The 11,057-nt window shown below is 38.8% G+C and overlaps 2 protein-coding genes across 3 annotated transcripts in view; one reads left to right on the forward strand and one right to left on the reverse strand.

The window, feature by feature from the left end:
• The window catches only part of KDM1B (lysine demethylase 1B), a 54,163-nt gene extending 49,630 nt beyond the window's left edge, over window positions 1-4,533 (reverse strand). The window contains exons 1-3 of the mRNA XM_044667503.1: window positions 4,496-4,533; window positions 4,083-4,126; window positions 334-436 (exon numbers count right to left, since the gene is read on the reverse strand). Of these exons, the coding sequence (XP_044523438.1) occupies window positions 334-423 (90 nt within the window). The 5' untranslated portion in view covers window positions 424-436; window positions 4,083-4,126; window positions 4,496-4,533. The remainder of the gene's footprint in view (window positions 1-333; window positions 437-4,082; window positions 4,127-4,495) is intronic.
• A 270-nt stretch (window positions 4,534-4,803) lies between these two features.
• Window positions 4,804-11,057, forward strand: part of TPMT (thiopurine S-methyltransferase) — a 38,437-nt gene continuing 32,183 nt past the window's right edge. The window contains exons 1-2 of one of the 2 annotated variants that reach the window (XM_044667515.1): window positions 4,804-5,194; window positions 7,437-7,624. In XM_044667515.1, coding sequence (XP_044523450.1) covers window positions 7,482-7,624 — 143 coding nt within the window. In that variant the 5' untranslated portion in view covers window positions 4,804-5,194; window positions 7,437-7,481. The remainder of the gene's footprint in view (window positions 5,195-7,436; window positions 7,625-11,057) is intronic. The other variant, XM_044667521.1, reaches the window with a different exon arrangement.

The following is an 11,057-nucleotide window of genomic DNA, read 5'->3' on the forward strand; positions in this document are numbered from 1 at the left end:
TAAAAAATAGAACCTATTGGGCAGGGGCTTTACAATACACTTCAAATCATTGCTCTGAATAGTCAGAAAGTGGTTTGTGTTCAGTTATTATTTGCTGACTTCCTTAGAGGTGGGTTCATTGTTTTAACAATCACTATTTTGGAGAAGAAAACCCAGTTCATATATATATTCCCTAAGAATCAGCTTAATGTTTCCTTCATTCAGAGAAGCTCCACCTTTTCAAGACTGCAGAACAAGTTCAATAATTCTAAAGGAGGCAGAATTTTAGAGTGTTCACTACAGTTACCTAGTAAAGCCCCAAAGAGTACAAGACTAGAAATTATTGTGCAATACCTGCCTCCCGGAACTCCTCAAAGGAAGACTATCTGTAGGCTGGTCAAATGAAGCTGCCTTTTTCTTTGCTCGAGCCCTGAGGGTTGACATCTTATCACAGAGTCTGCCAAACAGTTAAGTGTTAAAATATTAATGACTGGATACCCTTTTAGTTCTTCTGAGAAAAAAGTAGCATGTACATTTATAATATATGGCAAGTAAACAGTAAATTCAACTCATGGGGAGTAGTTAGTCCAACAAAGAGAAGAAATTGAAAATATAGAGTTTGGCTTGGTTATTCCTTCCAGGAATACTTTTCATTATTTTGTTTCCTCATCCTCCAGCAGTTGCTGCATGTCAATCTTTTAGCATGTTAAAATAAAGATGGGTTGTTTATTCACATCCATTAGGTGTGCCTTGGAAATGGTATGAGCTAGATGGCCCTGTAAGTAAGAGCACTGGAATCAGGAAAATCTGAATACAAATCCTGCTGAAACACTAGCTGTGTGATCCTGGACAAATCATTTAATCTCTCAGCCTGTTTACACATTTGCAAAATGGCCAAATAATGGCCCCTATCTCACAAAGTTATTATAGAGATCATCAAATAAGAGAAGATGCACGATGCTTTTTCAAACTTTAAGTGCTATGTAAATGCTAATAATAAAAATTATTATAAAAATCTTTGACTTACTGCTAAAGGCAGATGGATCAATTGCTTAGTAGGATATACAATTTTTTAGAGCTAGAAGGAAACTTAGAGGTCTTTGAATCCAAAATGCTCATGAAGAAACTAAAGCTTTCAGAGTTTATGTTTCTCACCTAATTTTACACAGGCAGTGTGTAGTGTAAGTGGCAGAGTTGGGATTTGAATTTAGGCCCTCTGATTATAAATATCACACTTTATTCATGATACTGTGCTGTCTCACAGGAAACTTTTTCCATGCTCTCATTAGGTTCAATATAATACATTCAAGAAAAACTGAAAAAAAAATTGCAAAATACTGAAAAGCTAACCAGTCATTTTCATTAGGCATTTTTCTCAGCCTCTTTCTGGGTGTCTGTGTCTATGAAAAACACATAAAAAACGCCAAAATGAAAAAGACCTAGGGTTATAAATAGGGGGGGGGGGGGAAGAAGAGGGGAATGTATAAGTAAAGGGGGTTGGGGGAAGAACACAGTAAACAACTAATGTAATCTGTATCAGTCTAGCAGGCTGTTTTGAAAAAGGGAGAATGTATTTACATCTATTTGCCTCTAATGACTCTCAAAAAAATTATCACTTCCCAAATATCAAGGATGGCTGGAATAATCTCTATTAGCAACCCCTATCCAACACAACACTTTGTCATCTACAAAACACTAAGAAAAAAAAATTTGATTCAATTAATCTTGGCTACTGAAATTATCCATTATCCATCCTATTCTCTGTTCAAGTTGATTGTAAAATGTCCTGAGTTGGTTGTAATATGAAGGACCCACAAACTTGCCTTTTCATTAGCTCTCCTCAACAAACAGTACTGTTTTCAACTCCACTTGCCTAGTTTCAAGGGGTATCTCAAATCATGAAGAAAACAGTCCTGAGAATACTTTTAATTGTGTATCATCAGTTTTCCTCAAGATTTCAGATTTCATCTACATACTTTGTTTTAGATTTTATAATATGCCTAAAGTCCTCTAAAACTGAATGTTTCCCTTTACAATTTTCAAAGCACATATTATATAACTAGTACTTTTTTGTTAAAACATTGTAAATGGTTAATAATTATTAACCTGAAGCAAGCTTCTAAATTCCCTTTATACCATCTTTAAAATGCATTATGATTTAAAGATGGATAAAAAAGATTAGTCTTTGATAGAAATGAAAAATTCCCCCAAACTGAATAGAAAACCAGTTATGAACTTACTGGGTAACATAATAGCAAACATATTCACAGTATATGGGTCAGACAACAAAGAAAAACATATCATGCAAGAAAAAGGGCTTAGGAACAAAATCTAGAACCAATTCTAGTCAACCTTTACCATTACCATTTGGGAGAATTAAACCTTTCACAAAACAAAGTATAATATCAAGACATTTCATGAGCCTTTAACTGTCTTTTTTCTTTGTATGTTTATGAGTTTACTCTTAACCAGTCCCTATTCCTGTTTTTCCTGTTTAAACAGACTGAAAATATCAGTAGTGAAAACCACTGGTCAAATCAGTCTTGTCTTAGAAAATGTCACAGTTACTAATCTTAATTTACCATCATATATATGTGCCTGGATCAACAGATTTGTGTGTATATACACATGGATATGTTAATTTTTCCCAAACCCTTTCCTATTTCTACTTTTTGTATTTATTTTAATTTCTCCATCATTGTTGTTGGATTTTCAGTTTTTTAAAGGATGGAGAAAAAAAACCCTGAATATTCTATGTAAAGCTGAAAAGAGGGTCTTGAGTTTTCTATCAATTTCAGATTTATTGTGGAGTGCTTAAAAGAAATAATTTAATTATAAATTTTAGAACCTAAGTCTATGCATTTTTTAAAAACCTTTAAATTATAATCGATTCATTTTACATAAAATAGGAATTTTCTTATTTTAGGATTAAAATTAGTTCTGCCAAATGTTACAAAAGAGAAAGAAGGGGAACGAAAAAAGAGTTACACTCCTCCCCCAGAGAATATTTTTTTTTCTTTCCAAAGCTGCAGACCTTTGGGGATAGAAGCTACAAAAATATCAACCAAAAGGGAACCATCTGCGCTTACAGGTTATATACTCCATAGACTACAGAGACTATTTGTTTGGGGGCAGTTAACTAGGGGAAAAAACAAAACAAAACTTGTTTATCAGGGAAATAATTAACTGTAGGCCTAACTACTCATATGTGACACCCCCAAAACAACAATACACCATGGCACTACTTAAAACATGGCAGCATTAGTGTTCTGCTTCATAACTCCCTTAAGGAAATTTCAAGAAAGACAAATGTAGCTCCTATGAGTCTCAGTTCCTGTTATTAATATGATCTTCAGTAGCTACCACTTTCCCTGACACGAAATAATTCCCCCCCATACTTGCCTTCTGCCCACTACAATAACTAGCAATACACTTCATAAACAAAAAATAGCACCACCTCCTAGCAGCTGTCAAGGTGGTATTTTTTGTTTTCTGATAATGGTGATGAGTTTCAAGAAAGTCATGCATCCTTCTTTTCCAGTGATTAACATCATCCTTTTGCAAGACATTTAGACTAAGCAGTGTGATCTGTGGAGTGTAACCTGTGAATACAGATGGCTCAACACCAACTTTCTACAGCTGGGCCTTCTTCCTTCCTCTTAGACTTGACAGCTGAGTAACAACCACTGGCGCTCTACCCGCCCCCACCTCCTATTTCACTCTCTAAGAGGAGTTACCCCAGCAACCTCCCAAAGTAAGTCCTAAGAAAGTGTCAAGTACCGAGGCTACCCTTTATGCAGGACTAATGGGTTCTAAGAGGACATCTCATTACCTAGGCTGGGCTAGACAAACCGTTCCCTATTTTCTTTTGCATCCCCCAGGGTTCTAGGAAAGCCCTCCCTCCCGCAGCAGACCACCGCTGAGTGACAGAGCTCTGACAGCAGCAACGAAAACATGAAGAACTCAATCAGCCCCCGTGCCAGCAAGCAAAGGCAGTAGCAGTGCCTCTTGGCAAACTGGCTTTTCATCTACTCTCTCTGTCTCTATCCCTCCCTTTCTCTCTAGGGCACGGAAAGAACGAACAGAATTGGATTGCCTCTCACCTTTGCACCGAACTGGTGCGGCGAGTCGCAGTGAGCAGAAGCGGCTGCAAGAAAAAGGAAGGGTTGTAAGGGATGGGGCAAGAGCAACACTACCCACAAGCTAGGGGATTCTCTCTTCCCAAATTCCCAAATTCGTCCTCACCCCACAACCGCGGTTTAGAGCCCGTGCCGAAAAGCGCACCCCCGCACCACACCGCACCACACCCTACACCGCCCCCACGCCCTTTAGAGTCTCCGGATCTCACCAGGATTCCCTCTCGGACCTTCCCACGTCCCACCCCGATTCTCCTGCGTGGGAGGGATTGCAAAAGGGGAACGAGGGGGGCCTGCACCCCAGCCGAGCCGCTTTGTGCAAACGCTGTCACCCGAAGTCACCCACCGCCCCCGCCCCAGCGCAGCCGCGCGCCTCTAACCTCCGAGCGCCTGCAAGAGAGCGGGCGCGGCTACGAGCCCCCCGAATCCTCCCAGGAGCCGCGCGCCGCGCGCACGGGACTGGACAATCCGCGCAGGGAGCGAGGCGCAGCCTGCGCTCAGCCGCCGGCCGCCGCGGCGCCGCTGCTTCCGCCCCTGTCACGCCGTGACCCGGTGGGGGAGGAGCTGGGGAGGGGCTCGGAACCCGCCTCCGCGCCGGCCGCCCCGCCCCGGCTATTTCCGCCGGCGCAGCTTAAACCGGAGAGAGGGGGAGGGAATAGAGGCGGTGTCTGCTGCGCGGAGGGTGGGCTTGAGTGCCAAGACTGGGAGGGACTACCCGGGAGCGGACGGATCCCAGACTGAGAGCTGGTGGGTTCCTGTGGCCAGCTCGGGCAGTTGTGCAGAAAGATCGCGTATAAGCCTGAGAAACTGTGAGTGACCCCTCTACCCTGGCTGTGGGCGCGGCAGGAGTGAGTATTGATTTAGAGCTGGAGGGCACCTTGGAGTTCATCGACTAGTCCCACCCTCTCGTTTTTTACAATTGAGGAAACTGAGGACCGGAAAACTCCAAATCCAGCGTTCTTGACGCCGCCTCTCTCTGCAAGAGGCGAAGTGGATTCTGCTCATCCTCTACCAAGGATCCGAGCTGTGGTTGTTAGAAGAGCTGCCGCACGACCGAAGCCACGTGTGAGATGTGCCTGGTATATGCCTTCCACCCCCTCCGACCCCGTCATTAACCCACATGTGTAGGGCTCTATTGATTTGTTTACAGGCGAAAATGACCCGTGGACTTGCGACATGTATCCTAGTCTAGCTGTTTCCGATTAAGCCTAGGGAGGAAAAAAAATTGCGAGACCTTCGACCTTCACATTTCCTGACTCACACAGAAGCTTTCACCTTTCAGTATTCATTGAAGAAAACTGTTGCTTAAATTAGCAGTTATACTTTAAAAACGGGAGGAAATTGGAGTAGGGTTGAAATAAATAACACCGCAGTGACCAGATAGAAGTTGCATACTCTATATCAGGCGAACATACCCTCTAATAGTGATACAGTAGCAATACTGTACTTAAGTGTTTCTGCTATCATAGATATGAAATAGTTACTTTATAACTGGTTATAATAGTTTGCCTAGCCAACGAACCACTTTTTTATGGGAAGGGAGTTGCCAGACCTTATTTGAGTCTCACAACAGTCTTGGAGAGGAGATGTGATTATTATCCTCATTTTACTTTTGAGGAAATTGAGACAGAGTTTAAGGGACTTGCCCAGGACCACATTGCAGGTTCTTAGTTGGATTAGAATCTAGGTCTTCCTGATTCCAGGCGGGCACTCTATTTATTGGCTGTGGGGGCGCCAAGAAGTCCCTAAGTAGGAGGCGAATCACTTAAGCAATATCCTGAGGGTATTTGAGGGGAGGGGTGGTGGTAGTAGATTGTCTGTTACTTCTACAGTTTTAGTTCAGAACCTGGAATTTAAACTTTGAGTCTTAAAGGCCTGAAAATCAGTTTTGAGGAAATCCCCAGTTGGAAGCATCCAATGGGCCTCTTTTTCTGTAGCTCGAAGGACCATAGACGTTTTTATTTGTTTTTTTAAATAAAGGCAGCTGGTCAACTGAAAAGGGAGATAGATTTGGAATCAGGGTACCTGTCCTTGTGATCTTAGGCAAATTTACTTAGTTTCCTCTATGAAATAAGGGAGTAAGACAGTAATGATCTGTGATCACAGCTACCACTAAATCTGTGGTTCTAATAGCAAGTAGTTCCATATAATCTGAATGGACCTAAAGTAGTAAAGTAAAATCAGAATTACAAAGAAAATATTTTTTTCATGCTGTTCATTAGTTTATGCAATCAGATTATTTCAGCACATTTTGCTGGGGGAATCTCAAAGCCAATGCCAATTTACTCCTGATTTTTTGGTGAGATGCTCTTTATCTTTGTGCTTTAACGAATGGACAGCTTAAATTTTGCTGTAGAAATTAGAACTTTGGAATGGTCTTTTTTTTTTTTTACTTAAGGCTTGTCATTGTTATAATTAAGGAATCACTGGTGCATAATTGGAATTAAAAATGCTAGTCCTAGGAATAAGCATGGTAGTAGAATCTAATTCATCCATATTTGTTTTATTTAATGAACCCTTAGAAGTAGATCAAACCTACTGTCCTTTGTATACTAAAATGGTGATAATCTGCCATAAATAGGTAGTAGTTTTTAGGGGAAACTTACTACTACCTGAACAAATTGGTCTCGTTTTCTTTTGCAATCAAAAGGGCATGTATTTGCCCTTTGAAATACAAAGTACATCAATTTAAGAAAATCTGGTATGTGAAATGCAAAACATAAACAGATAAATGAAATAGTAGTTAATTAACATTCCAAATGCATTTACTCTTTAAGTAGCTAGCTCTCCAGGATATTTAAAATAGGTCCCCCTATATTTGAAATAGGATATTTGCTTACAAAAAAATCAAATTCTAAAAACTCAGCAGTAGAAAATATCTATTGTATAAAGTGAAGTATGCCTGTATTTAGGTAAAGAAAATTGTTTTCTGTATCATTTTACCTTAGTTGTCTCACTTTTCAAAAAGAGTGGCACTTTTAGGACCTGAACAATGTCTTATCTCCTTACATTCTTTTGCAGAGAGTTGGGGGTAAGGGTACACATCCACAAGAATGGAACATGACATATAATGTTAGATTTTTTTTGATATATTGATTTAGTCACTGAATTTTTCTCTTCTACTTTTTCTTTAGTCTCTATTTTAAAAATTCTTATAAGGGATAACTTGCAGGAAAACATATAAAAGGAAATTTAGGCAAAATAAAAATAAAAAGATATCAGTAAAATTTACCTAAAAAAATTCTTACTGCTAATGTTAATAATGCATAACATAACAGCATTTCAGTACATTTAACTGACAGTAATATACCTTTTATTTAGGTTTAAGAAATTCCTGATTTGTGGAAGGTACCTACCCAAGAAATTATGGACAACTATTCAGCAGCTACAGCAGGAGCCAAAGAGCACTCTGTTCTTGGGGAACAGAAAAACAGAGAGCTATCTCTTGAAGATTGGTTACAAAAATGGAAGGTGCACGAAATTGGATTTCATAAAGAAGATGGACACAAGTAAGAAATGAATTATTTGATCCAACAAAGAAATGCTAATCTTGTTATTATTATCAGATTCACATTTCACATCCCCTGGGATAGTTTTATACACATAGAAGAGACAAATCTTTGTGGCATGAAAGCTTAAAAAGCTCTCTTTTCTTAAAAGAAAAAATACCTTTTATACAATAAGTATTATTGTATTGGCTCTGATTTCCCATGTTTAAATCTAGGAGCTATAACCAAGCAATCACTAAATATAGGGAGCTGAGTGGGGAGAAAGAAGTGGAAGATGCCAGAAGTCATTGTTTTGATTACCACCATTCACCACTTATCAGCAATATGTCCTTAAGCTAATCATTTATTTCTTTGACTTTAATTTCTTCACCTGTAAATTATCATAATAAAGCTTGTGATGGATAACTACTTCATAGAGTTGTTGTGACTATAAAATGAGATAATGAATAAGAAAACTTTATACATTTTTTTTTTGGCCCAGACACAATAATAATTAAGATCTGCTCAAGTATAATAGAAGGTAGTGTGTGAGAGAAGCAAAAGAAGGTTCCAGGTGAAGCACTGGCAAAATTTTATGAGGGAGAGACTTGAGATTAGCACAGATCAAACAATCTGAGGTCACCCATTTGCTTTGCCACTTAATACCTTTTGTGACCTTGGTCATCACTTAACCTTCCTTTGCCTCAATTTTCTCTTTAAAATGAAGGAATTTCACTTGATGACCTCTCAGGCTCTTTCTAACTGAAAAATCTTTGATCTGTGAGTTTGACTGGAAAGCTAGGTAGCTTTACCTGGAAAATAAGGAGACTGGAATAGATGACCTCTAAGGTCTCTTTCTTCCCCCCAGCTCTAACTAAATCTCTGATCCATGATCCTTGATGCTCTCTAGGTTCTCTTTCAGATCTAAATCTATAATCCTAAAGCACTCATGCTGGACTATCTTTTTTTCTTTTCCTTACAAGATCATATCCTAGTTGAAAGATTAGGGGAATACTGTAGGTCTAGTTTACCTAGATTTAAGAAAAGCATTTGAACATTTAATTTATCACTTTATCCTTATAGACAGGTTTTTGAAATAGAGATAAATGATAGGTGAATTTGATTCTGTGAAGGATAGACTGGAGATGGAAGAGTTTGGAAGTAGGGAGGCCATTTAAAAAACCATCTTAATAGTCCAGGCGAGACATAAAGAGACCCAGAACTAGGATGGCGACTGTAAATAGAGACGAGAGAACAGGTATAGGAGATATTAGGGAACTAGAAACGTCAGAATTTGACAACCAGTTACCTATGGTGGGTAGAGAAGAAGACTTCAATTCTGCAAGCTTTGGTGACTCATGGATGACATAACAGGAGATTGCTCTGATATCAGACCCTGACTCCTTATAGAAATACCTGATAGAAATTGATTTTCATATCTTTCTCCTGAAATAAATTCTCTATTTCAAATTGGAATAAATTTTGTTCCTAAAAAAATGATAATAGGAAAATTGGGAATAGGAACTAGGTCGAGAGGGAAATTGAGTAATTCAGTTTTCTAGATGTTAAGATTAAGGTGTCAGTAAAACATCCAAATGGAGAGGTCCAGCAAGCATTTGAAGATGTATAACTATAGTTCAGGAGAGAGAGTATGACTAGATATATAGATATGGGAGCCATCTGCATAGATATGATCATTGAATCCTTGGGAGCAGATAAAATCACCAAGAAAGAGAATTGTAGTTAGAGAAGATGAGAGGTCACAGGGCATAACCATAGATGACATAAATATTTAAGGGACAGAAAGGACAAATGAATATTTATTTTGGACCCAATATTTCAAACAAATAACAAATCCTCAAGGTTTCTCAATTTTCTTTAGATTAGCTGGTGATTCATCCCAGAAATAATTTTTAATAGTGGCCCTTATTATCTTCTTGTTATTGTTGAGTTGTTTTAATTGCGCCCAACTCTCTGTGACCCCATTTGGGGTATCCTTTGCAAAGACACTGGAATGCTCTGCCATTTTCTTCTCCAGCTCATTTTATAGATAAGGAAACTGAAGCCAACATGTTTAAGTGACTTGCTCCCTAGCAGAAATCAGCCCTATTCTGTATAGCAGGAAGAAGGAGGGAGGGACCTGAAGAATGTATTAAAAACAATAAAATTTTGAGATCTTTAAAAAAAAAAAAGCTAGTAAGTATCTGAGGCCAGATTTGAACTCAGGAAGATGAGTTTTCTGACTCCAGGGCTGGCACTCTGTCCATTGTAATACTTAGCTGCCTCCTATCTTGTATTAGCACCTAAAATAAAAGAGCTGCTGTAAGGGATCTACTAAAGAAGGAATGACTCAGTAAAGGAATCTCTGCTTACTTCAGTCAACAAGCATTTATTAATCATTTACTATGTACTAAGAACTATGGTAGGTACAAAGGATACAAAAACAAAAAACGAAGCAACCTCTGCTGTCAAGGGGCTTACATTATATCAAGGGATATAATTAACAACTTGTTTCTTTGACCATATATGTGTACATGTATGTATATTCAAACAAGAAATATATACTGAATAAACACAAGGTAATTAAGGAGGGAAGACACTAGCATCAGGAAAGGCTTTCTGTAGAAGGTGGTACTTGGGATGCATCTTGAAAAAAGAGGGCTTCTCAGAGGCAGAAGTAAGGAGTGAATACATTCTCAACATAGGAGATGGTCACCTCAAAGTACAAAGGTAGGAGAGGGTGTGTCATGTAAGCCAGTTTGCCTGAGCCACAGAGGATGGTATAGGAAGTAATAAACTGGAGTCAAGTTGTGAAGTCCTTTAAAAACCAAACAGATTATAGAACTAGAAAAAAATAACAACAAAATTCATCTGGAAGAACAAAAGATCAAGAATATCAAGGGAACTAATGAAAAAAATGTGAAGGACAGTACCAGATCTCAAACTGTACTATAAAGTAGTGGTCATCAAAACAATCTGGTACTGGCTAAGAAATAGAAGGGTGGGTCAGTGGAATAGAGTAGGGGTAAATGACCTCAGCAAGCTAATGTTTATAAACCCAAGATCCCAGCTTTTCAGGTAAGAACTCATCATTTGACAAAAACTGCTAGGAAAGACAGTAGGTTCTATTTTGTACATGTTGAGTTTGAGATTTCTCCAGGACACCCAGTTTAAAATGCCAACGAGGTAGCTGGTTTTGTACACTTGGAACTCAAGAGATAGGCTCTTGAGCTATATATATAAATCTATGTCATGTAAGAGGTAAAAATTATGGTTGGACTTAATATTTAAGAGTTTTGGTCGCCAGGAATTGATTATGCAATTCCAAATTAAAGACCCAAGTCAGGATGATCTTTATGGTAGTTTATTTACAAATAGGAAGAGTGAAGGTAGAGAAAATGAGAGAGAGAGAGAGAGAGAGAGAGAGAGAGAGAGAGAGAGAGAGAGAGAGAGA

The sequence above is a fragment of the Gracilinanus agilis genome, chromosome 1 (genome assembly GCF_016433145.1).
Source record: "Gracilinanus agilis isolate LMUSP501 chromosome 1, AgileGrace, whole genome shotgun sequence".
NCBI classification, from domain to species: domain Eukaryota; kingdom Metazoa; phylum Chordata; class Mammalia; order Didelphimorphia; family Didelphidae; genus Gracilinanus; species Gracilinanus agilis.